This window comes from Cetorhinus maximus, chromosome 1 (assembly GCF_964194155.1).
Source record: "Cetorhinus maximus chromosome 1, sCetMax3.hap1.1, whole genome shotgun sequence".
Classification (NCBI taxonomy): Eukaryota; Metazoa; Chordata; class Chondrichthyes; order Lamniformes; family Cetorhinidae; genus Cetorhinus; species Cetorhinus maximus.
Genome location: NC_135879.1, coordinates 109,320,260 through 109,348,127, shown reverse-complemented (window position 1 = coordinate 109,348,127; position 27,868 = coordinate 109,320,260). Strand labels below are relative to the sequence as shown.

The window sequence follows — 27,868 nt, the reverse complement described above, 5'->3', positions numbered from 1 at the left end:
TTTTCTCAGTACCTTTTCCCTCATGATTTTGATTGTTTCAAGCTCCTTCCCCACCTTTTACTCGATTTATCAAGTATTCTTAATTTTTTTTCATCTTCCATCATGAAAACAGACAAAACTGTTCAACGCTTCCGCTATTTCATTTCCCATTAATTCCTGAGTCTCACCCTCAAAAGGACCAATTCTTATTTAGTTACTCTTTCTTTTTAAATATTTGTAGAAACTTTTACTGTTTTTGTTTTTCTCTTGCCTTATTTCTTTGCAGGTTTCTAAAAACTGTCCCATCTTCTGACCTACTCCTAATCTTCACAATATTGTATGCTTTATCTTTCAATTTTATACTATCCTTACCGTCCTTGAATGGTGTATCCTTCTCAGAGTCTTTCTTTCTGAAGAGAATGCATCTTTGCTGAAGTATGAAATAAATCTAATTGTCTGCCACTGCTTCTGTACTATCCTACCTTTACACCCATTTTCCCTAGTTCACTTTGACTAGCGCTGTCCTCATAAACTTAAATAAAGGAAATTACAAGGGTGACACTCATCTTAGACCCACATTTCTTACCCTCAAACTGAATGTGAAATTCTGTCATGTTTTGATCACTGTTGCCTAGAGTCTTCCTTACTTCTGGAGGGGAGAAGACAAACCTGTCATTAGCTATGGGAAATTAAACTGCTCTAATTTGTAAACATTACATCCTTATTTAAATATTCTGATGAATCATGTTCACAAAATGAGCAAATTACTTGGATGTCAAGTTTGAGCAAAAAATCGTGAATGGCAAGATTCCAGCAGCAATGAGGAAGGCAAACTCTGCTGATGCTGAATTGTGATTCAACTATTCATTCATTCATTTCACTGCCAATGGTGTCCTGTGGAATGGGCCATGATATTTTACTTGATTCCCACTACAACGAAAGAAAAGTCCACTATAGAGGCACACAACCAAGGAAGGTTGCAATTCATGTAAACTGCAAGCTATCAACCATACAATGAAGTTATCTAATTGTAAGTTATATCATTTTATTGTGAAAGGGTAATGTAAAAGGGTCCTTCAACTTTCTCTAATCATTACTCCCTGTTTTAGCTCAATATTTTGAGTGTTTACAACAGGAGAAAACAGCACTGTTACTTCAATACTCAAGTTAATCACACTTGATGTTGTTCTGCTCCTCATTTATCGGCATTTTATTCCAGTCAGAAGAGAGTTTTCATGAAGGTTGACTTCAAGGAAATGAGAAGTCTGAAGATTTGATAGGGCAATTATACATCTTTAATATTGAGCTGTAGAGTACAAACTACTATTTTTACTTCCCTAAAATAAGCTTAAATAAATGTTTTTGGACAATACAAAATGCATCAGTTTTTGACATTTCTTCCTACTAAATTGACAAGAGATGAAATAAAATCGTCACATGAATTCCTTCACCCAGCATGACTGCTGAATAAAATGATGGTTTAGACTGGCTTATATAAAACATGATGTGTGCCACTTGATCATGGGGTACAGCCTGTTTCAATAGAACAGGGAAGTTGTGTTTAAAAGGCTCAAAAACATTTTGTAATTTTGCATATGCTAATAAAGATTAAAGCGCAAAAACTCATTACAATTGTAAGTAAGAAAAATGTTGAAAGTTAATTTGTAACAACATTTTGAGAAAAAATTGCCAGTTGCAGACACTATTACATTATCAAGCTTATCACCTATCATAAAGTCACTTACTGTCATGGCTGTTTTCTAGTTATGTGGTAAGGAATTTATTTTAAATTATTTTTTTTAAACTGGCAATATTCTGGTAGTTTTAGCAGAATTTTTCATTGAAGCCTTAAGAACTTAAGGAAGAAAAATATTGGCCTTAAAAGTAGGGGCCAGACAAGCCGTAACTGACCTACTGCCCTAATATCAGAGTTTGATGTCACAGAAATTTCCTGGTTCTGGAGCACCCAAACAGTTGTAAGAACTAGAAATTAAGTTGTCATAAATAACCAATATAGCTCAGATTAATAATATACCTTTAATGGGTATCCAATGGAAAGATTTTTTTCTTAGTTAAGTAATGTTATTTTAAAAATATACATTAGGATGCACCATTATCCACAGCCTAAACATTCACAAACATATCCAGTAATCATAGCTCCCAGATCAATTAAAGCATATACTTCACAACATTGCTACTGAATCTATTGCTATTATTATTTTAACTTGCTGCTCAAGGTATAAAATAAGTAGCATCTTCAGGATACACATCTGCATCAGCATAACAAAGATGTTCACGCCTTCCAAGAAATATTTTCATGGTAAGCTACAAAGCTAAAAAGAATATGTTTCTAAATGTAGTAGCATCTCAGTTTTACACTATAATCTCACAAAACCTGAGAATTGAGAAATCACACAATAGTGCTTCTTGGAAACAATGTAATAGTACGAGTATTTGAAATATAGTTTTTGGACTAATCTTCTCCCTTGTTCAATAATCGAGAGAGATTCATTTTTGTTTTCTCCAGTGCTGCCGTTTTTGCTCTTCTTGAAGGTCTTGTCGGTACTGAAGGCGCTGGAGTTGCAAAGTCTTGGCTATCACTAACATAAAATCATGACATTAATTAAAATAAAGTTTAAATAGCAGCAAACTAATTGCACTTCAACACATGAGCAACTACACTTATTTGAGAAAGATTATGCACAAAACTCAGGATTTTCCATTTTCTTCATAAAAAAAGAATTATACAGCCAGCAATTAATTTTCCAAAATCCTAATGCATCTCCTGCACTGATGGATAAAAACAAAAATAATTGAGTGCATGCATGGATAAATGTAATTGAGGTTAGTACTGAACACATGTTTAAGTTGCTCTTTGGGAGGGAGGGGCAAGGGTGAGCGCAGAGGTCTGTGAAATGGAACATAGTGGAGACACCTGTCAACCAAGGTTGGGGGGGTGGGGCGGGGGGATTCCTTGGCCAGGGAAAAAGGAAGGCATATTGGTAGAACAGATACAACAAAGATGGAGAAACCGAGATGGGGCCTTACAGGACATGGGATAGGAAGAAGTATAGTCAAGATTGCAGTGGGAGTCAGTGGGCTTATAGCGGATATTAGTTCGTAGCCTATTGCCAGAACTGGAGACACAGCAGTCGAGGCAGGGAAGAGTCAGAGTTGGATCATGTGAAGGCAAGGGAAGGGTGGAAATTTCTTCCCTTCCTCTGCTCCTTTATGATAATCTTTCTGTTACCTAAACTTCCACCCTGCCAGCCACCAGAGTCAACGGATTATCCACCATCATTTCAGCCAACACTAGCAAGATGTCACAACCAACACATCTTCCCTTCTCTCCCCCTTTTCACTATTCCAAAGGGACTATTCTTTTCACAACACCCTGGTCCACTCCTCAATTACCCCAAATGTCCACTCCCATTCATGCAAGCACAGAAGATGCAACACTTGCCCTTTTACCTCCTCTCATTGTTGAATGCTCCAAACGCTCCTACCAGGTGAAATAGCAATTTACTTGTACTTCTTTCAATTTAATATAATGTATTCACTGCTCAGAATGGGATCACTCACGATATGGTCTCCTCTACGTTGGGGAGAACAAACACAGATTGGGCAACGGCTTTCTGGAACACCTCAATTCACTGTGATCCTGAGCTTCCAATTACCTGCTGTTTTAATTCTCCACCCCACCTGACATCTCTGTCCTCGGGCTCCAACAATGTTCCAGTGAAGCTCAATGCAAGCTCAAGGAACCTTACCTCATCTTTCAATTAGGCACTTTACATAAGTATCAAGTTCAAAACAATTTCAGATCATAACCTCTGCTCCCAACATTTTTTTTTGGACATGGAACCTCAGAACAGGAATTAGATTTCGAATGTTCCCTAAATGTCAGGTGCTGACCTGTGCTCCAGTGTACATCTGGACAAATCTTTGTTAATTCTTTCACAGCATGCTCCCTAACGTGTACTGTACATTTAATGCTTACAGGATTTCTTGAGCGAGTGGGACGAGGGCTTGAAATACCAAACCCAGAAAGAAATGTCATTTCCATTTCTGGCTGAAATGTTTGAATTGCTTTCAGAGGGATCACAAATTACAGTATTTATGGATAGTATGTATGGTAAAATCATTCTTATGATAGACAATCCACTGATATTATACTTGCCTTTCATCAGAGGATTGTGCTGCTCTCCTAGTCCTTCTGCTTTTGGTTACAGACTTGGCAGTTGACAAACCTTTTCCTTGTTCTAAAGAGAGCACAGTATACACAAGTCTCACTTCAGGTGGTTACAAGGCAACATCTGGATAGATAAAATCCACTCCAACATAAAATTCCATTGCAACATTCCAATAATATAGAATCTAAAAAAATCTAAAAAGTTGTTAACTTAGTTCTGCATTTATCAAAAGGCTGAATGACCCCTTTCTGTACTGTATGATTCAATAATCCTACATGGGGCTTGCTGCCTTCTAACATCCATGGCATTTCACAGAATAAATCAAAATTACCCTTTCTGTTGGTCTTCTTCATCTCTTTCCCTCCTTTACCATTTACTGTTTCATTATTTTGTTGATCTGAAACATCTATATTCCCAGTGATTTGGGATATATCTTCATCTGGAAAGAGAAAAGGCCCAATATTTACAGAGCTCCTTTGATCCTTTCAATGCTGTAAACATTCAAAAATTCTTCTTTTAAAGAAGTGAATTGCTCGTCAATGTAGAATTATACATATTTTCAATAGCAGTTATTGACTAGAAGTGAAATTTTGCAAGATATCGAATTAGTTGGTCTCTAAGTTTGCAGAAGACGCATTCATGCTTTCTGATTCTCAACATATAAAATTATAGATTTTTCTTGATAAACAATAACACTTTTAAATGAACAAAATATCAAAATCATTTAGAAAATTAAGTAGCATTTTCACAAGGAACACGAGGGCCAATTTTAACTGCTTACACAACAGAAACACAGTAATGGAGCAGTTAAATGGTATGAGCGATTTACCAGTACCAATCTTGCTGCCTTCATACTTAGTACTGCCCCAGACCTCTTAAGAAAACATTATTCTCCTGCCTTGGGCTTCTTTCTTTCCAACCCCTCTCCTAATTACTTACCCACATACCACAAACTATTCCTTTGGGTCTCAAGAGACAGCCTCTTGCTGACGACAGAGCACATCCACACACTGGTCAGCTACCACTTCCTGCCAGGTTTGGATAAGAAACCAATCTCCCATGTTTCGATGTTGTGGAGATCTGAAGAGTTTGTCATCTGCCTCAAACCCTGCCTGCACAACTTCCATTCCCGGAAAAAATCACCCCTTTATTTTTAAACTTAGTTTGTGTTTCAATTTCTAAAGAAAATTGAGTGTACGTTGGATAAACGTCATGAATATTACAAAACAATCGTTTATTTTTGAAGCTACTATGGTGGCGTGAAAAGGAAGACTGGTTTGACAGACCATTGAGCTAAATAGTATAAAGGAACCACATTAATTGTGAGAGAGACTCCCATATACTTCAATGAGTTTACCAGAAAGTAGCTGAGACTCTCAGGCCAAGTGGGTCACAGATTCCACATCTGTGCTGAGTGAGTTGACCTTAGTCAAGGCAGCAGAAGCAGTGCTACAACTGGCTTCAGCAACTTGAGTTTGCAAGGTATTCCTGATTGCAATCTCATGTTTACTGCAAAAGTGTATCAGGGACAACTGAGTTTATCCACTCGCCCTGCAGGGTCAAAAAGCCAAATAACATTCACCAACATAGCCCACAGGAATAATAGCAACGTGGAGGCGGTATCAGAAGTCACTTGTTGCATGCTGAGCCAATGGAGAGCATAGGAGGGCTAAATGTTGAGAAAAGGCAAAGAAAGCAATATAATTTAATAATTACCAAAATAGGAAACAGGAATTACCGAAATAGGAACCTTTTAGCGTTATAATATCCCATGGTTTTTTTTTTTCTTTCATGGGATGTGGGCATTTATTGCCCATCCCTTATTGCCCTTGTTCAGAGGGCATTTTTTGAAAGTCAACCACATTGCTGGAGTCACATGTAGGCCAGCAGATTTCCTTCCCTAAAGGACATTAGTGAACCAGTTGGGTTTTTACAACAATTGGCAATGGTTTTATAATGATTAGACTTTTAATTCCAGATTTTTTATTGAATTCAAATTTCACCATCTGCTGTGGTGGGATTTGAACCCAGGTCCCCAGAGCATTACCCTGGGTCTCTGAAATACTGGTCCAGTGACAATACCACTTTGCCACCACCTCCTGCATCACAGAAGCATTAACAAACAAAATTTGACACAGCCACAAAAGGAGATATTAGGATAAATGAAGAGGTATGTCTTAAGGAGCATCTTAAAGGAGGAGAGAGAGGTAGAAGCAGTCTTTAAATATTTTTAAAGGCAGAGTAGATATATTCTTGGTAAGCAAAGGGTGAATGGTTATCGGGGGTAGGCAGGAATATGGAGTTAAGGTTACAATCCGATCAGCCATGATCTTATTGAATGGCGGGCAGGCTCGAGGGGCCAAGTGGCCTACTCCTGTTCCCAGTTTATATATTTATACGGAGAAGATTAGGGGGGAATGCCAGAGTTTAGAGCATAGGTGACTGAAAGCATGGCTGCTAATTGTGAAACAAGTGTAATCAAGTTTCAAAGAACATTTGACAAGATTTTGCAACAGCAATTATGGCGCTAAGAGGAAGTATGACACTGTATAACAACAAGAGCGAAATCTGGTAATGACAATATGCAAACCAAAAAGAAAATAAACGATACTGTTATTATAGATACATTTAAATTGTGTGTTATATTTATGTGACTATGGTAAAGAGAAGGGGATTAGGCTTGATCAAAACATGGGATTAGTTGGTATGTCGACTCTGATTGGCCGAGGCATTGCCATGGAGAAAGCAACAGGGAACAATAGGCTCAAGCTCCAGGTAATTCAAAAAAGGTGCAAGGCTTGTCCATATTGCAGAAAGACATTCTGCCTCCCACAGAATTGAGCAACATTGCGTATGAATTTAAGTGGGTGGTATGCCAGATATGTAGGCTGTACAACCCAACAATTAGCTGATCGAATCAAACAGCACGTTCTTTCGGTTGTTCATAATAGGCATAGTACAGACCGTACTGAACCAGCCCATGCTTGTAAATCCAAAGCAAAACGTCAACTGTTAGGTGTGATTCGGCAATTTGACAACATTTGCCAAACAATCCTGGGTGCACTAATAGTAATACTAACAACTAATTTAAGACAATTAGTCGAGCTCATAACGTGGCACCTTTATGCTTGCCAGAAGTGACATACGTTCATTCATAGGGACCCATCCTCTGAAAACAAAAGGAATAGCAAAGACCATGAGTAGTCCTTGTATTGGTGCTACTGGAAATGAGGAAGGCATCAGCAGATTGGAAAACTGTGCCTGTTAAAAAAGGCACTAAATCAAAAAAGATCCCATTTGTCTTGTATGTGAACCAATGAAATGATGAACAGAAGTCGATTAACTGGTCCCGTAAGCCTTTTCCAGTCACAATGCAGTGTTCTTTCCCAGCTGCAGACATGTAATCTTCCGGGAAAGGCAAATAAAAACACTAAGCCAACTCATTAAAAAATTTCTGGGCAATTCCTGTCTGACCTTGAAGGCAATCAAAATGTTATCACAATGAACATGAGGTATATACCTTTTGCAGGTAATGAATTAGCTATTGCAAGAAACCCAACCAGCTCCTTCTTGAACTGCTGTAGCCAATCTGCACTCGACATGTGAGCCAACTCATTCCAAATGTCAATAAATCTCTGTTTGCCAAAAAAAAATCCTGACATCTAAGCTATTTTTATGCTAAAACGGTTAAGATGCATGATACCTAATTTTCCCTAACCTATTTAATTCAATCAATCCAGATACAGTTTAGGCTCTTAATCATTTTAAATATTTCAATTAAAAAAGAGGGGAGACTGTGGCATGGTGATATGATCACTGGGCTGGTAATCCAAAGTAATGCTCTTGGGACCTGGATTCGAATCTCACTATGGCAGATGGTGGTCTGATTAAAAGTCTCATGATAACCATGAAACCACTGTCAATTGTCATAAAAGCCCATCTGGATCACTAATGCCTGTTAGGGAAGGAAATCTGCCATCCTTACCTGGTCTGGCCTACATGTCACTCCAGACCCACAATTGCTGGTTGACTCCTAAACGTCCTCTGAAATGGCCTAGCAAGCCACTCAGTTGTATCAAACTGCTAAAAAGACTAAAAAGAATGGAACCACCCAGCATTGACCTAGGCACTGGAAACAACAACAGCAAACTCAGCCCCTGCAAAGTCCTCCTTACTAACATCTGGGGGCTTGTGCCAAAATCAGGAGAGCTGTCTCACAGACTAGTCAAGCAACAGCCTGACATTGGTCATCCTCATGGAATCATACCTTACAGATAATGTTCCAGATTCCACCATCCCTGGGTATGTCCTGTCCCACTGGCAGTACATACCGATCAAAGGTGGCGGCACAGTGGCATACATTCGGGAGGAAGTGCCCTGGGAGCCCTCAACATCGACTTCGGACCCCTTGAAGTCTCATCGTACCAGCTCAAACATACACGTCCTCCCCGGCCCCCCCACCCCTCCCTCATATGATGAGTCAGTACTCCACCATTTGAACACCACTTGGAGGAAACACTGAGGGTGACAAGGGCACAGAATGTACTCTGGGTGGGGGACTTCAATGTCCATCACTAAGGGTGACTCAGTAGCACCACTACAGACCGAGCCCTAAAGGACATAGCTGGGAGACTGGGTCTGTGGCACGCGGTGAGGGAACCAACAAGAGGGAAAAACAGACTTGAACTCATCCTCACCAACCTGCCTGCCAAAGATGCATCTGTCCATGACAGTATTGGTAGGAGTGACCACCGCATAGGTGTTGTGGAGACGAAGTCCCAGCTTCACATTGAGGATACCCTCCATTGTGTTTTGTGGCACATAACCGTGCTAAATGGGATAGTATTTGAACAGATCTAGCAACTCAAGACTGGGCAACCAAGAGGCGCTGTGGGCCATCATCAGCAGCAGAACTGTACTCAAACACAAACTGAAACCTCATGGCCCGGCATATCCACAATTCTACCATTACCATCAAGCCAGGGGATCAAAGCTGGTTCAATGATGAGTGCAGGAGGGCATGCCAGGAGCAGCACCAGGCATACCTAAAAATGGGGTGTTAACCTGGTGAAGCTACAAAACAAGACTACTTGTGTGCCAAACAGCATAAGCAGTAAGTGATAGAGCTGAGCGATTCCACAACCAATGGACCAAATCCAAGCTCTGAAGTCCTGCCACATTCAGTTGTGAATGATGGTGGATGATTAAACAACTCACTAGAGGTGGGAGCTCCACAAATATCCCCATCCTCAATGATGATCCACATCAGTGCAAAACATAAGACTGAAGTATTGGCTATAGTCTTCAGCCAGAAGTGCCGAGTGGATGATCCATCTCGTCCACCTCCAGAAATCCCCAGCATTACAGATGCCAGTCTTCAGCCAATTTGATTCACTCCACATTATATCAAGAAACGGCTGAAGAAACTACTGGATATGGAAAGGCTATGGGCCGTGACAATATTCCGGCAATAGCAGTGAAGACTTACGCTCCAGAACTTGCCATGCCCCTAGCCAAGCTGTTTGAATACAGCTACAACACTGGCAACAACCTGGCCATGTTGTAAATTGCCCAAATATGCCCTGTACACAAAAAAGGACAAATCCAACCCATCTAATTAACGCCCCATCAGTCAACTCTCCATCATCATTAAAGTAATGGAAGGGGTCATCAACAGTGCTATCAAGTGGCACTTGCTTAGCAATAACCTGCTCACTGACACCCAGTTTGGGTTCCGCCAGGGTCACTCAGCTCCTGACCTCATTACAGCCTTGGTTCAAACATGGACATAAGAACTGAACTGCCGAGGTGAGGTGAGAGTGACAGCCCTTGACATTAAGGCCACATTTGACTGAGTGTGGCATCAAGAAGCACTAGCAAAACTGGAGTCAATCGAAATCAGGGGGGGGAAACTCTCTGCTTGTTGGAGTCATACTGAGCACAAAGGGAGATGGATGTGGTTGCTGGGGATCAATCATCTCAGTTCCAGGACATCACTGCAGGAGTCCCTCAGGGGAGTGTCCTCGGCCCAACCATCTTCAGTTGCTTCATCAATGACCTTCCTTCCATCATAAGGTCAGAAGTGGAGATGTTCACTGATAATTGCACAATGTTCAGCACCATTCACCGACGACTCAGAAACTGAAGCAGTCCATTCCAAATGCAGCAAGACCTGGACAAAATCCAGGCTTGGGCTGACAGTGGCAAGTAACATTTGTGGCACACAAGTTTTTTTTTATTCATTCACGGGATGTGGGCTTCGCTGGCTAGGCCAGCATTTATTAATATTCTTCAATATTCTCCATTCTTGCATCTTTTGCAACACTGCAGTCATAACACATGGTTTCTTGATCTTTTTTTCTCATAAAAATCCTCTTCTATTTGCTCCTCCTTCCTTGACAGAGTCTTTAATCTGTTTCCATTGCTCATTGGTATTGGTATCCTTATCTTTTCTAGCTAGTGCTTTGTTTACTTCATTTACAACTTTCAGTCTCTCTAGATTCCACCGTTTTCTGCATATTCTACCTTGGGTCTTCTTCAATTGGAATACTGTTTCCATTTTCACAAGATTATGATTCAAATCTGCCCCAGCTCCCAGTTTAACTTTTGAGTTCTTAACACTATTCCTGTATCTTTGCCTCACCATTATACAGTCCAGCTGAAATCTTCCTGTATCGCCAAACATTTTCCATGTATATCATCATCTTTTATGATGCCTAAACCATATATTTGTTAAGTGTCCTATTCTTCTGTAAAAATTTACCAGTTTTTGGCCTCACTCATATCTTTATCCAAGTCTGTAGGATCCTACTTCTTTGTCATCTCTTCCTTCTCCAACAATATTGTTCCAATCTCCCATAACAGTCACATAGCTTTTTCCACTCTCCTGTTTGATTAGTTTTTCAATTCTCTCATATTTCATCAACTTCCACATCTGGATGTTCTCTTGTGGGCGTCTATAGCTGAATGGTGGTAATGTCCACTGGTTGTTCCTTTAGTTTATCTAGCACCAGCCTATCTGAATCACATTTCATTTTACTCACACAGTTAGCACCTTCCTCATCTAGGACTAATGCTACTCCCTGTTCCCGCTTTTCTCCTCCTGAGTATATCATTCTCATTTCATCACTTGAAGTCGCCTTCTCCTGTCCACTGTACTTCACATAACCCTAGGATGTTTAATTTCTGCTTTTCCATTTCTTGCTTTATGTTCTCTAGCTTTCCTTTCCCATTCGTTGTTTGTATACTCCACATTTATATTCTTCTGATACTTTCATAGCTCTTGTCTACGCTGTTGGTGTTGGTGTTTATTTGTGTTGATGCCTTCCAGAGTCGTTTTGGCTGTTTTCATTGGTGGTTTTCCATTGCCTTTCACTGTGGTGCCCGTTTGGTTGCCGACAACTCAAGCATTGTGACAGTAGTACTAGGTTACAATGATACCAGTAGCAGACCTCAAGACTGACCTGACTGAATGTCAACTAGAAAGGTGTAAATGTCTGCTACCTTTAACTTGGCACCTATTTTCTCATACATCATTGTTTTTCTACATCAAAGGTGCAACATAAATTAATGTTTTTATTGCCTCCGTTTTGTCAACATCCTTTCTGTTGCCAATACATTTTATGCTACTTCCATTCATTTCTGATGGAATCTTGGCATTGAAAACCATAGTACAACAGAATGATGTCTGCATGTTCAGACACAACTGTAACTGCGTCACAGCCAAATTGTGATGCATGTGATACCTGGAAGATTTGAGTAGCTGCTTCTCCATGCTTGTGCTTCGGGTTCGTCACTTCCTTGGTACAGCTTTCAGTGACCTTGTCACAGGCATCCATCACCACAATCAACAAAGCAAACAATTTCATTGAGCTTTCCATGTCCTATAGTGCCACAACTCTCCAAGCAAAATTATGAAGACACTTTGTTACATAGGTTTACAAGGAATTTTCTAAATTGTTGAACTTTACCATTTGGAATGAGGTTCTGAGTTAGACATCTAGTTCCAATCCTTGAACATGAACAGTCAACCCAAGCAGTGTGGAAACTTAAAATTTTGTTGCCTTAACGCAATTAATGCATCTTAAGATGTTCATTGCATCATCATAGCTGTGAGGTGCATGGGAAGGAAATATGGAGGTTGGAAGTGATATCATTACCATGCAGCAACAATAAAGAATTTTTATTTGTGAAGTAGGCCATACCTTTGTCATTTTCATTTGTTCTCTCTGTTGCAGTGTCATGTCTACTCTTCTCATTTTCTCCTGATCCTCCAATTAAATGGATCATAATTTTCTCAATGACTCGCTGATTTACTTTGTTTTTTAATTCCTACAAAGGAGATCAGTTCAATCAACATACAAGTATTCAAGATACAAATTCAAAATGTAATTTCACATTATTCAAAGATCCTAAATGTAAACAAAGTTCTAATTCTAGTATATCAAAAATAAATAGTCCATTTACCAAAAGTCAATACATACATAATGCTTGAACGATAACAGTTTTATTTTTTGAAACACATGTGCTTAAGTTTAGAAAATAAAAATGTCTCCATGTAAGTATTGTGAGATGGGATAGATAATGCTACTACGTTTTTTAAAGTACATTGGAAATGAGCAGAAATATTGACACCTAGCAGTTGCAGATTAATATTTACTAATTTTTAAATAGGGTCATTGTTGGAAGGTGGGCAGGAGGAGAAAAAGAGGGAGTACTTTCAAGGAAAATGTTACCCTTTCCCTACAAAGAAAATAGTGTTGCTAAAGGGAAGAGCCAATTCATTTTTTTAAAATAAAAATATCTTCCCAGAGCAGATATTCCCAAGGAACAGGTGTCAAAGCACTTTTAGGAGACTTCACAACATATTCATTTAAAGGAATACGACAAGCAAATACTGTGTGTTGCAAAACAGGCAAAGGAACAAGGTAACTCATCAGGATGAGGGTTTGAAAGTCAGTAGACTAAAGGAAGCTCACCAAACATGAAATGTGAAAACTTAAAAGAGGCAATATCCTTGAGTGATTTTCTCCAATCACAGGGAGAAAATTCCTGCTTGCATTTACCAGTACTATGATTAAGAATGGATGGCAATGTCAATTATTCTCCTTCATTGAACATTTGGGCTAGTTCTTACACCAAAACAGAAAGAAAAGAGCAATTTTACTAGTCTATACTTCACTCATTCAGAATCACATTTCATCAAACTCCAAAACAAAATCTGCGAATACCAAGACAAACTATCCAATTCTTTCAGGTTATAATCATGCAAAAGATCATTAACATAACCTTAATGTCATCTAGGAGAACACACAACTCCTCTGTGAACGGTGACGTTCCTATTGAAAGTTCAAGCAATCCCAGAGTTTTGACCAAAATACGGATGTCTGGTGAGTCTGGATCCTTCAATATTTCATTGCAGATCTTCACAGCCAGGCTGTCATGCACTGTAAACATCTATGCAAATAAAGCAACATTTTGGGTAGCAATGGTACAAAGACAGGAGTTATACACATGTCCCCCATTTATTTTTATTCATTCACGGGATGTGGGCATTGTTGGCAAGGTCAGTATTTATTGCCAGTCCCTAATTTGCCTCCAAGGTGGTGATGGTGGTGAGTCCAAATTTACTTTTAGGTTCCCACATTATCTGTGTGCCTGCGTTTAATCTTGTGTAGTTAAAATAACTGCTGATAGAACATGCACAACAGCAACGTGGTTCAACTTTCTCACATTTTCACCTGCTGTAGTGAACAATATGTTTATTCCACCCGTGATGCCCCTACATCGATTCAACTATTCCTTTCCACATATCCTGGAGGAATATGTGTACACTCACAAAAAAGGTCTTGCCATCCATAAACTTATGCAAGAGTGTACTGATATTGGCATTATCTCTCCCTGTTTGCAGCTTATGACACTGTTGACCACAACCATTCTTTTCTAACTCCTTTCTTCTGTTGTCCAGCTCAGTGGGGTTTTCTTCCTTAATCTCATTTTCATCTATCAAATTATGGTCAGCAATAACCCCAAGCTCTCATCATTACCTTCAGGGTCCTCCAAAAATGTATCCTTGGTCCTCTACTCTTCCTCATCTACATGCTGCCCAATTAATGGCACCGAGCGAGCACCTTCAGGAAGTAGGAATTGTTTGACACCACAGCAAAGGCAGGCAGCAGCCATGTGGAGGCCTGCCACTTCCTTGCCAAAGACAGCAGGCAGCTCCTCAAAGGGATAGCAGGCGAAATGCATGAGACTGTGGGTGACTGGGCCAAACTGAAGTAATGGGTGCATTCCAGCACAGGTTACTCAAGGGCCCGATAATTTTCAACCTTTAATGAAAACCTTTCCTTTGCCCCATAGCAAACCTGACAGGTGTGTAACAACATGCAACAGACTGTTTCGGTACACCATATCACCATTCAAAATTGTGGTGCCGATCTCCCCAGCCCATTAACACACTCCTGCAGGAGCTTAATGGGCTGTTAATTGGGAGGCAAGCAGGTTCCCTGTTCTCTCCCCCCGCCAGCACTTTGAAAATTCCAGATTGTCCGAGAGGCGTTGAGATCCCAAGACAACTTCAAAGATTGCGATTTTTAAAATCGAGCCTGCACTGGGTCCACACTCTGCCAGCATTTGAAAATCCAGCCCCTAATATCAGTTTCTTCACATACACTCCTGACAACTAGCTCCACTCCTCCCTCCCTTTGTTTTCAGAGTGTTGTTCCTCCAGATAAACATTGGGAAGACTGAAGCCAACAACTTCAGCTCCCACTACAAGCTCTACTCTTCTGTCAATATCCCAATGATCCAGTCCTCTATATTGAAGAATTTCTTTGGGCTCTTCACTACACTTGCACACTGCTAACAAGACGGAGGTGCTCAGAGAGAGGATCAATAGGTTTGTTAAACATGACCACTCTTCCACAAAAGGCGCAGAGTCTCCTTCAGGATGTCCTCTAATATATGTTTCCTACCTCGGGTGTCAGGCTCATTGGCTGCCATGCAAAGCACTTTATTAGAATTATTTTTAAACTTTGGTGTCATCTTTGTTGTTCCCTACTCCTGAAGCAATATTCCCATTACCAAGTGTTCACGAAAAAGAACCTTGGTTTTAAATAGAAAAACACAAAAGCAAGTAGAGTAGTTTGACAGCAACATATATTTCCTCATTCCCTGAAACAATTGCATAATTTGCTAAACATTATTTCTTTTATATCTTCACATATTGACATGAGTCAAACAGATTAAACCAAGTTTATTTATAGCTTGAAAAACTCAGCAGGTCTGACAGCATCTGCGGAGAGGAACACAGTTAACATTTCGAGTCCGTATGACTCTTCAACAGAACTAAGGAAATATAGAAAAGAGGTGAAATATAAGCTGGTTTAAGGGGGGGGGGGGGACAAGTAGAGCTGGATAGAGGGCCAGCAATAGGCGGAGATTGCCAAAAGATGTCATAGACAAAAGGACAAAGAGGTGTTGAGGTGGCGATATTATCTAAGGAATGTGCTAATAGGTGACATTAAGGGTAGAAAGCAGGATGAGCAAGGTACAGATAGCCCTAGTGGGGGTGGGGTGGGGGGAAGGGATCGAAATAGGCTAAAAGGCAGAGATAAAACAATGGATGGAAATATATTTTAAAATAATGGAAATAGGTGGGAAAAGAAAAATCTCCATAAAAATTATTGGAAAAAAGGGGGATCGGAAAGGGGGTGGGGATGGAAGAGAGAGTTCATGATCTAAAATTGTTGAATGCAATATTCAGTCCGGAAGGCTGTAAAGTGCCTAGTCGGAAGATGAGGTGCTGTTCCTCCAGTTTGCGTTGAGCTTCACTGGAACATTGCATTATATTTAACCTCTTTTCTATTTTTCCTTAGTTCTGTTGAAAAGTCATACGAACTCGAAACGTTAACTGTATTCCTCGCCGCAGATGCTGTCAGACCTGCTGAGATTTTCCAGGTATTTTTATTTTTGTTTTCGATTTCCAGCATCTGCTGTTTTTTGCTTTTATTTATAGCTTGTTCTTTGTCAAGGGGTTTAGAGACTCAGTATTGTATGACAGAAATGTAATCCTCTTGTCACTGACTTAGGATGCAACTTGTCCAGTTATTTGATTTTATTTATTTAAAGAGGCACATTGTTTCAAGGTTTGATTATAATTGTGTGCAGCAGTATAGGAAACAGGACAAGACATATACGATACAATGAGTGCACACTGCAAAAAACACAACCTAAGCCTCTCAAACTCTAGAAGTTAGAAACATGTCAAAAATTACAATGATTAATCCAGCAACTATTAAAGGAGCGAAAGGTAACAAAATCCCCAATAATAAAATAAACAAAAGTTACATCCTAAAATATGCATCATAAAAACCAAAACAATATGGAAAGTAAGAGAGAACCAAAAGAAGATTCAGAAGCATTATTGATTTACAGCTAGTGACCAAAAGCTACAAGTCAAACCCTGATGGCAAGCCTAACTCCAGAACATCAAATACAAATTACATTCAACACAGAGGATAAGGCTACTGCTGAGAGAGAGAAAGAGAGAGAGAGAGAGCACTGTCCAAACCTGCTTTGGCAATCTCAATTGTTTATTTTGCAATATGGGCAGACCAAATTTCTAATACATATTAGAACAGATTTTTTCTAAAGTTGCAATAACTCATCTTTACAAGAGTGTCCTATAACGGCACTAACCATAAGCATTACAGTAAAAGTCTCTCATTAAATATAGATGATTTTTAAGAGGAGAAAGAAAACATTAGCATCCTATTTTAATTAACTTTGACGAGACACTTAAACCTAAATTATACCCAAAACAACTCTTATAAAAACTTTAGACAATAATATTAAGTCATTCCACTGTACATACGAACAACTTCTGTAAGCAAACACATAATGGAAATAGTAACGGTTAAGGTATTGGACTAACAGTCCCGACTGAGTTCAAATCCCAACATTGGAAGCTGTGCGATTGAGTTCAATAATTCTGCTGGTGTGTGTCTTGGTATCAGAAAGCTGCTGGAATCTTGTTAAAAACCCAACTGTTTCACTAGTATCATTCATGTAAAGGAACCCGAGGCCCACATGCAACCAGTCCACATTATGTGGTTGAGTTTTAATGGCCTCTTGAAGTGCAAACCATTCAGCTACACAAACAACTGCTTTAGCAAATAAGGACAGTTAACATAGCCTTGTCAGTACTGCCCACATTCTGAGAACAGAAGTTACAGACTGAAAAGTTACAAGCTCTAAGTGGAATTAATAGAAAGTCAATTCACCACAAATCCAAAATTCTCAAATTTGAATATGTTTCCAATTTCCTAATGACAGGAATTATATTACGTGCTCTTCAACACTTGTTAAAAGCGTGCCTGTGTTTCCTCTGACCTGATGTATAGAAAGAATGTACTGCCCCTCAAGGCTAACAATTTACCATTCATTGCTACAGAATATATGGAATATTACAGATTACCATTATGCACACATGATCTTTGTGAGGGGCAGAACACTCCACCTGCAAACCTGTAATTCAATGCTCAAATTTGAGACACACTAAATTATAAACACACAAAAATAAATCAATAGATAAAATAGCAACAATTCAAATTAAGTACACTCAGTACTTAGTCTGGTACTTTAAAGAGTTTTCATATCAAAATACCAAAACAATTCAGAATTCTAGCTGTCTTTTTGTTTCACTTTTTCCCACTCTCTGGAGTGCTTTTCCTGTTATATTAATGCAGACCTGTTAATTTTGACACCACTGTGTTGGAGGCAGGGTAGGATTTACAGTAGAGTTTATATACTCAGCAAACAGAGTCTATTTAAACAGATTCACTACAAACTACAGCAAATGTAACTCATGATCAAAACCACAAATTGTTCAGGAATGGAGGAATAGAAATACATTTTCCTTTAAGTAAAGCAAGTACTATTTTGTTTGGAAGAATTGCCCAATCTACATAAAATTTGGTGTGCATACCTGATAGTCCTGTATCTGTTTGTTTTGGTGATTAACTTCACTGGCTCGGGTCAAATCCACGAAAAGCTCTGCTACATTAAGTGCATTAACTTCAGCTAAAGGAGAAGAAGCTGGTGCATAGAACAGGGTCCTCAAAGTAGGCAGGAACGCTTCCTGAAAACATTCTTGATTTCTCCTATGAGAGAGAGGTTTTGCACAATATTAAACATCAATTCAATTTTGTTTGTTCAACAACACTTGTTTTCTCAATCATCATTACTTTCAACAGGTTTTAAGCAAACAGGTTTTTCGAGGCAGGGAAAGGGTAGAAGCTGCGAGGAAATAACAAAGGAGGTTTATAAAAGGGTGGAAGGCAAAAATGATTAAATGAACAGCAGAATCATTATCAGAAGCTGCTGTCTGAAAAAAATGGGAGCTGTGGATATCATCTGAAATTATTGAACTCAATGTCAAGTCAAGAAAATTGTAAAGTGTCTAATTGAAAGGTGAGGTGGCTGTTCCTTGAGCTTCACTGGGATAATGTAAGAGGCAGGGTACAGAATGGTAACAGTGGAAGTAGACAAAAAATTAAAATACAGCAACCAACCAGAATCTTACAGTCATGCTTGTGAAATGAACAGAGGTATTCAGCAAAATGATCTGTATTTGGTCTCTTATTGTTAGGAACGAATACAGTATAATAACTTTAGAAGAAGTAGCTTTAAATGGACGTTTTATTTGGAAGGAGTGTACGGGGCCTTGGATAGTGGGAGGGGTGGAAATGAAGTAGCAGGCGTTGCATCTCCTGTGCTTGCATGAGAAGATGCTGTGGTAAGGCGAGCAGGTGTTGGGGGTGCTAGAAGAGTGGAGGTAATAGAAGAATGGACCAGAGTGTCACAGAGGGAAAGTTCATTTGGAATGCTGACAGGGGGGAGGAAGAGGTGTATGGTGGTGGCATCCCGCTAAGAAATGATGGAAGATGATGTGTTGAATGTGGAGGCACTGGTGAAGGTGAAGACAAGGGGAACTCTATTATTGCTCTAGTAATAAGGGTAAGAGGTGAGAATAGACATGTGCAAAGTGAGATGGACACTGTTGAGGACCCTGTCAACCACAGTGGAGGAAAATTCTCAGGTGAGGGAAAAGACAGACATATTGGAAGCATTGGTGTCAAAGGTGGCATTGTCAGAACAAATGCAACAGAGGTGAAGAAATTGGGGGAATGGAAAAGATTCCTTACAGAAAGCAGGTGGATGAAGACCAATCGGGTAGTCGGTGGGCTTATAAGTAGACATTGTTCGACAGCCTATTGCCAGAAACGTAGAAAGAAAAGTTGAAGAAGGGAAGGGAACAGTAAAAATGGGCCATGTGAAGGCCTGCCAGTGCATTCCTGTTTGAGGATCTTGGGATGGAGGTAGGAGTGGGCTTTTTGTGGTTGAGGGACTAAGAGGGTGAAGGCAGGAGGGGGATGGGAGGAATTGTAAGTGGTGGCAGGGAAGATCGCCAGAGGAGATGAGCTCAGAGACAGTTTGGAAAATGAAGAAACAAAAATAGAAAATGCTGGAAAAACTCAGCAGGTCTAACAGCATCTGTGGAGAGAAAATCAGAGTTAACGTTTCAAGTCCGTATGACTCTTCTTCAGAGCTAAAGAGGAGTAAAAATATGATGAAATTTATACTGTTTAAGGGGGGTAGAGCAGGTGAAGCCAGATAGAAGGCCAGCGATAGGTGGGGGCAAAGGAGAGATTGACAAAGATGTCATGAACGAAAGGACAAAGGGGTGTTAATGGTAATGGTATTGGCTAAAGGAGGTGCTGATGGTGGCATTAAGGTAAAAAAGCAGAATGTGTTAATAGCAGGGCAAGGGTAAGCACTCTGGAAAGAACAACATGAACAAATGACAGATGGCTCTTGTGGGGGTGGGGTGGGGGGAGGGAATGGTGTGGGGGGGAATCAAAAATAGGGTAAAAGGCAGAGATAAAACAATGAATAAAAATGAAAATAAATAAAAATAAGTGGATTAAAAATAAAAAATAATATTGAAAAAAGGGGATAAAAAAAAGGGGTGAGGATGGAGGAGAGTGTTCATGGTCTGAAGTTGTTGAACTCAATTTTAAGTCTGGAAGGCTGTAAAATGCCTAATGAGAAAATGAGGTGCTGTTCCTCCAGTTTGCGTTGGGCTTCACTGGAACATTGCAGCAGGCCAAGGACGGACATGTGGGCATGAGGGCAGGATGGTGTGTTGAAATGACAAGCGACAGGAAGGTCTGGGTCATGCTTGCGGACAAACCAAAGATATTCCGCAAAGCGGTCACCAAGTCTGCATTTGGTCTCTCCATTGTAGAGGGGGCCACATTGGGAGCAGCGAAAATGACGAGTTGACATTCAGTGGTAGAGCAGGTAGAGGTGGTGGTGTTGGAGATTAGCGTTCAGCCTCCATGAGGTAGCAATCAGTTCACCAAACAATGGCATTGCCCTTGTCAACAGGTTTAATGACAATTTTAGGGTTGGACCAAAAAGAATAGCGTGCTGCAAGTTCAAGTAGAGTTAGGTTGAGTGAATGAGGCGAGTAGACAAATTGAGACAGGTGATGCCACACTGACAGTTCCAAATGAGAAATCTATCTAGAGGAGGGTAAGAGGCCAGAAAGAGAAGACCAGGTAGAATGAGAAAAGTGAAGTTGAGAGAAAGGGTCCACTGTGCGGGGGAGGAAGATTCCTGACCAAAGCAGTGAGCACGAGGCATGGGTGACAGAAGAAAGTTCAGCATAATGCCAAGTTCAGAATTCATTCAGGTGGGGGCTTTTAGCTTTGTCAACTATGGCAAAACCTGCATTTTCAACTTATAGAGTAGATAAAGTACAAACCTGTTCATAAATGCATACAGAGGAAAGAAAACGCCTAGGCAATGTCGAAGGAAAGTGTCCTCTTCAGTCACAGGATTGTACCATAACAAAATAAGCCTGGTAAGAATTTTGGGACTAGAAAGTCTTCCAGAAAAAAGCAGTTTAGCAAGGCCTTCAGCAGCTACGGTCCTGAGGTCCATTATCTGAAAATAAGTAAATTTTATTAGCATATAAAAATTATAAACACTAGGGAGAGGGGACAAGAGGCAAATGAGGGGGGATTTGCCAGAGAAAGGCAGAGAGGGTATACAGGAGAGAAGAGTAGGGAAGGGGAGGAGCAATGCTGCCTTTTTGAGTTGTGACCTTGGGTTGTTCTGCCAGGCAATGAAGTTCAGAATTCCTGTTTCAGGTCACATATTTGAGCGTCATATTTGTCGAGCCAGTCCTGGTGGCAATGATGCTACCCAATGGTCTGGGCAGGTGAGTCGAGTACAGCTGACTTTATTTGATCCCTCTCTGCTCTGGAATTGAGTTGGATGTATGAAGATCTATACCATATCAACCCACACCTGAACAACCAAATATTCTACCTCCCATATAGATTGAAGGAAAGGCTGAAATAGGTGCTTCCCATACCTTGGCAGCCATCTCTCTCAAAAAGCCACCAATGAGATCCAACACTGGATCAGCTGCGCCAGCTCAACCTTATACAAACTATTGCAGCAAGTGTTCGACGACAAAGACTTCCAAGTCAACAAAAGTCCAGGTGAACAGAACAATAGCCATCATCACACTCCTGTAATGCAGTGAGATCTGGACACATCACTGACACAAAAGAGCACTAGAGGAGTTTCATCAACAATGCCTCTGTCACATCCTCTGGATTCAATGGGAGGATCTTCAATCAAACATTAATATCCTTCTTGAAGCCAGCTCCACATGCATTTAGGCAAAACTCCTGCAAAATCAACTTTGATGGACTGGACTCTGTCCAGATGATTCTCACCTGCCAGGTCCTGTTTTCTCAACTCTCAAATGGTTAACACTCAGGGGAGGACAAAGAAAATGCTTCAAAGACAATCTGAAGCTCTCTTTGAAGCATGGCAGCATTGACCTTAATGATTGATTGGTAGCAAGCTCCTCCCATTCAGAATGTCAACAACTTCACCATCAAGCTGCATCGCCCTTTTTTTGTCCCAACATCTTATCGATGAGGCAGAGCAGCAACAGAGAAGGAAAGAAAAGCAAATCTTGCACTCCATATAGAAGTCATCCTCTGATGACGACGAAACTTGACTGTTCCAATTCTCTCCTGGCAGACCTTTCTTCCTTCACTCTCCACAAATTTCAGTACAACACTGCTTCACACATTCTACCTCATGCTAAGTCTCACTCGCCTATTGCCCTGTCTCTGCTGACCTACATTATCCCAGCCCCTTAAATTTAATTCTTCAATTTAAACATTCTTATCCTGTTTTAAATCCCATCTCTATAATATCCTTCAGCCCTCAACCCCCTTCTCCAAACACTTCACTTCATTCCTCTTACTCTAGTATTTTAAGCACTCACTGCCACTCCTTCTTCATTCTACCACTGGTGGCCACCTAGGCGCCACGTTCTATAACTCCCTTCCTAAGCATTCCTCTCTGTCTCCACCACTGATCCTTCTTTAAAACTCACTATTTTAGCCAAGCTTTTAGACACAAAAGGTGTGTCAAAAATGTGACAGCAAGAAGAGGCTCAGTTAAGGAGTGCACATAGAAGTTATATTTTGCATGTGTATAAGAACATAAGAAATAGGAACAGTAGACGACCATTTGACCCCTCGAGCCTGCTCTGCCATTCAATAAGATCAAGCTGCTCTTCTTGTGTATCGATTTCCACGTTCTCATTTAACCCCGATAATCTTTGATTCTCTTGCCTAACAAGAACCTATCTACCTCTGCCTTAAAAATATTCAATGACCCTGCCTCCACCACCTTCTGAGGCAGAGAATTCCAAAGTTGCACAACTCAGAGAAAAAAGTTCTCCTCAGCTCTGTCCTAAAAGGGCAACCCCTAATTTTAAAACAATGCCTCCTGGTTCTGGACTCACCCACCAGAGGAAATATCCTTTTGACATCCACCTTGTCAAGACCATTCAGGATCTCGTATACTTCAATCAAATCATCCCGCACTCTTCTAAACGCCAATGGAAACAAACCCAGTCTGTCCAACATTTCCTCATAAGACAACCCATTATATAAATACACAACCCACAAAATAGTATGCATATTAAAAAATTTCACTCCACCATGATTAGAAACACACCACCTCTCCTGCCACTATGACAATCCCATGCCAAATACACAGAGGTGACCAAAAGCACTTCAAAAAGCCACTGGTAATTCATACCTCATTGTCTAAGTATCCCAACAGCAGTGTAAGGATACTGTTGACTGTGTCAGTTTCCAGAACAGGCTCCTTTAGTTCCTCATCTTTTGATTTCTCAAGCTCACTCTCCAATTCTTCATTTTGTATTTCCTGGGATTTATGAGGACTGGGTTTAAAAGCCTCAATCCCAAACACCTGCAGAATGTCAAATATTGCCCGCAATGCACTGATTTTCACATTGACCATATCAAGTTGAGCAATCTATAAAACAAAGGAAAGGTACATCATTATTTGTTCAGATCATTTGGACGGATTGTCCTGTCCCAACATGCAGCAAACCCACATCGGGTGAGTAGAAAGAGGCAGGACCGGATTCTGGAATTTCCATCCCTATTTACATCGCTGGAAACTTTTAGCAGCACGTGAAACAGGGCAGGTTGTGAGCCCTCACACCAGCATTCTCGACCTTGCTGGCTCCATTGCCAGGTGGACATTTTAGAACCCCGACATTTTTGATGGAGTTGGGCCGGCTTCTGCAGGCAACATGGTTTACATCAGCTCAGGGGTGTCATGAACCATAGGAGAATCCTACTCTGGACTAGGGAACGGTTCAAAAGATGTCAACCATTTCACATACCATAATTTAACGCTATTGTATGATAAGCTAAACATGTTTTTAATTTAGTGATTGATGATAGGGCTACGTTCTTATAAGACAAGTGACCATTAAATTCTCCAGCATTGTGAAAGTGGAGAAGTGTTCAAATGCATTAGGGTACACTATTGAAAGGATAAAGTGCTCTTCTGAATTGAAGAGTGGTGATATTTAGATTTAACTAGCCCTCTGTGATTTAATATTTTCATCAAATGACAGCTCAGACATCTGTTCCATTCCTTTAAAGCTTTAACAGGTGGCTGAGCTTGCAATTGAATCCCATTATGAATGCTTGTCTGAGCTCCAAACCCTAATGGATTCAGCTCAGCAAGGGTTGTTGACACAGCTGTCAAGGGGGCTCTGAATTTGTTTATCTTGACAGTTAATGACCACTTAATAAGATTATGTTTTTTGAAATGGTTTGTGTATCTTATTTATAAACATCCCAAATACTTCCCAATGTTATGATAGGGATCAAGAGTTCTTTATGATATTGGGAGAGCGGGCTTGGGCAGTGAATATGGGAATGGGAAGATATGCAGGGGGACATGCGGGGGGTATGGGGAGGTTGAGGAATTGAGGGTTGGTGGGCCTCACTACTGAACTGGACTAATGTCCCAGCAAACAGAGGTGGGCCTTCTCATCCGTTCACCTCAGCATCCGCCTCTGCTCTGCCTGGTGAGGTGGCAGCCCCAACTCCAGCCCGCCTCTGACTCGGTGTGATGAAAACAAGGTGGACAGGCAGGTACACTCAGCAGGCGCGATCACAATGGCAGGAAATGACCCAACTCTCAATTTCCACCTCAAAGGGGAAAATCCAGTCCAATATCTTTAAATTCAAATCTGTTCTTTGATCATGATATGAGTTTCAATTATCTTCTTCCTGATTAGTTAGGCAAGAATTTTCACTTTGGGCATAATCGTCTATCAGAGTGTAATTTGCACTGGTTTTGAAAACCATTTTTTCAGTTTCTCCTCAAACCTACTTGTATTTCACCAAACAAACCAACCCCACCCGTCCACTGCTGACAGGCCCAGGGGTCTGAATTTTCAAGCACTACCAGGGACAAGAATGACAGGGCCCGAAAATACTGGCACTGGCTGGCATGCTGATTTCCTAATGCCAACCATTTTAGCAGAGGCGGGATTGGATCTGCAGGGCAACATGCCCTATGCAGCGGGTAGCCAGTTAGGCTCGTCAGGAGCAATTAAGTGCAATTAAATGAGGCCAACTGCAGGAACCATTTTTTAATTGAAGTTCTAAAAAATGTTGGTGAGAGGGTGTCTACATATTGAAGCACCCTCTCTGTTACTTATCTGCCATCCCAGCCTGCTGCTCCTCTAGCTGGAAGACCTCTGATTGACCCTCCAGCTCCGAGAGCCCCCAGGTACCTTGTCCATTTAAGGGTGACCAGTCTCCATAGCAATTAAAGGGGCCTCAAATTCAAAGGAAGCCATGCGTCACTTTACAACCATCAGTACCTTCCCACAGAGTTTATTTTTTTTCTGGTAAACCAAAATGCCACCACCAACAGATGACCCTGCTACCCCCAAACCTCATCCCATTTTTCTCCAAGACCTGTCTCCACCACAGTGACAGCAACATCCCAGAAATCCACAAGTGTTAATGCATATTCCTTTTTATTAAAAGTCTTTTCCAAAGTTAAAATGGAAGAACATACAGTACTTAATGGGACAATCCTATCTGTTGATCCACATTACATTGGATGAAATTCAGGAAATGACAAACAGAAAATTGAAGTGTAAGATTGATTCAATTATAGACCAGTCTACTAATTACCTGTAACAACAGTGGCAGGTGCTGAATCGCAAAATCTTTATTGTGCAATGCAGATGAACCCAAACACAAGACTGCCATGTTTCTTACTGCAGGATTAACACTTGCAATGCTTGGTAGTATCTAAAATTGCAGAAAGGCATATTTTAGAAAGAAAATAGAAGCTAAGTACAATTTTACAAAATAATAAGTTACACTATGCAAAGTATCTACATAGGACTAAGGAGCAGGAGTAGGCCATTCAGCCCTTTGAGCCTACCCCACCATTCAATAAGATCATGGCTGATCTGGTTGTGGTCTCAGCTCCATCTTCCTGTCTGTACCGATAACCCTCGACTCCCTGTTTAACAAAATTGTAAAGGCCCAGCCTCCACTACCAACTGTGGAAGAGAATTCCGCATTCAATCTCTATCTAAAGAGGAAGACCTCTTATTCTTAAACTATGTCCCTGAGTTCTAGTTTCCCCCAGAAGAGGAAACATCCTCCCGATATCCACCCTCAAGATCCTCAAGATCTTGTATGTTTCAATGCCTCTCATTCTTCTAATCACCAATGGGTCTAGGCCTAACCTGTTCAACCTTTCCTCATAAGATAAGCCCTTCATCCCAGGAATGAGACGGCTGAACCTTCTATAAAAAACTGCTTCTAAAGCAAATAGATCTTTTTTCAAATAAGGTGACCAAAACTGTACACAGTACTCCAGATGTGGTCTCACCAAGGCCCTGTACAGCTGCAGTAGCCTCATCCACATCCTTTGAGCTCATCCTCACCAACCTGCCTGCTGCAGATGCATCTGTCTCTGACAGTATCAGTAGGAGTGACCTCCTTGTGGAGACGAAGTCCCGCCTTCACATTGAGGATATCCTCTATCGTGCTGTGTGGCACCACCACTGTGCTAAATGGGATAGATTTTGAACAGATCTAGAAACTCAAGAATGGGCATCCATGAGGCACTGTGGGCCATCAGCAGCAGCAGAATTATACTCAAACACAATCTGTAACCTCATGGCTCCGCATATTCCCCACTCTACCATTACCATCAAGCCAGGGTATCAACCCTGGTTCAATGAAGAGTGCAGGAGGGCACCAGGAGCAGCATCAGGCATACCTAAAAATGAGGTGTCAACCTGGTGAAGCTATAATGCAGGACTACTTGCATGCCAAACAGCATAAGGAGCAAGTGATAGACATGGCTAAACAATCCCAGAACCAACAGATCAGATCTAAGCTTTGCAGTCCTGCCACATCCAGTCGTGAATGGTGGTGGACAATTAAACAACTCACTGGAGGAGGCGGCTCCACAATATCCCCATCCTCAACGATGGAGGAGCCCAGCACATCAGTGCAAAAGATAAGGCTGAATCATTTGGAGCCGAAGGGGAAGGATCCAGCTGTCGTGCTCCACATGAGTAACAACAACATAGGTAGGACTAAGATAGAGGTTCTATTAAGGAAGTGTGAGCATCTAGGAGCTAAATTAAAAAGCAGAATCACAAAAGTAATAATCTCTGGATTACTACCAGTGCCAGTAGAAAATTGGCACAGAGGGTAAATAAGATCATAGAGTGAATAAGATCAGAGAGTCGAATGAGTGGCTCAAAAATTGGCGTGGAAAAAATGGGTTTCGATTCATGGGGCAGCTGCAACAACACTGGGAAAATAGGAGCTGTATTGTTGGGACACGCTTCATCTGAACCACACTGAGACCAGTGTCCTGGCAAATCATATACCTAGGCTGTAGAGAGAGAGTTTTAAACTAAATCGTGGGAGGGCTCACATGAGAGGAGATTTAAAAAGTTAAAGAGAAAAGACAAGGCAATAGTGCAGGGTCATGTTACAGGTAATGATTGCCACAGTGTTGTAGGAAGGGACAGAGAGTACAGACATAAGAGTACACTAGCAAATAAAGGTCAGAATGGACCAAAGCAGTAAATAGACAAAATTGAAGGCTCTTTATCTGAATGCTCACAGCATTTGTAACAAAATGGATGAACTCATAGCAGAAATAGAAATAAATAAGATATGATAGCCATTACAGAGACAGGGTTGCAAGGTGGC

The 27,868-nt window shown here is 40.8% G+C and overlaps 1 protein-coding gene across 1 annotated transcript in view; it reads right to left on the bottom strand.

Moving 5' to 3' along the window:
- Positions 1 to 1,257: 1,257 nt before the first annotated feature.
- ncapg (non-SMC condensin I complex, subunit G) overlaps positions 1,258 to 27,868 on the bottom strand; it is an 82,946-nt gene continuing 56,335 nt past the window's right edge. Inside the window, exons 14-22 of the mRNA XM_078545393.1 lie at positions 25,814 to 25,933; positions 23,379 to 23,618; positions 21,007 to 21,188; positions 18,163 to 18,337; positions 13,461 to 13,628; positions 12,377 to 12,503; positions 4,504 to 4,611; positions 4,160 to 4,241; positions 1,258 to 2,579 (exon numbers count right to left, since the gene is read on the bottom strand). Of these exons, the coding sequence (XP_078401519.1) occupies positions 2,453 to 2,579; positions 4,160 to 4,241; positions 4,504 to 4,611; positions 12,377 to 12,503; positions 13,461 to 13,628; positions 18,163 to 18,337; positions 21,007 to 21,188; positions 23,379 to 23,618; positions 25,814 to 25,933 (1,329 nt within the window). The 3' untranslated portion in view covers positions 1,258 to 2,452. The remainder of the gene's footprint in view (positions 2,580 to 4,159; positions 4,242 to 4,503; positions 4,612 to 12,376; positions 12,504 to 13,460; positions 13,629 to 18,162; positions 18,338 to 21,006; positions 21,189 to 23,378; positions 23,619 to 25,813; positions 25,934 to 27,868) is intronic.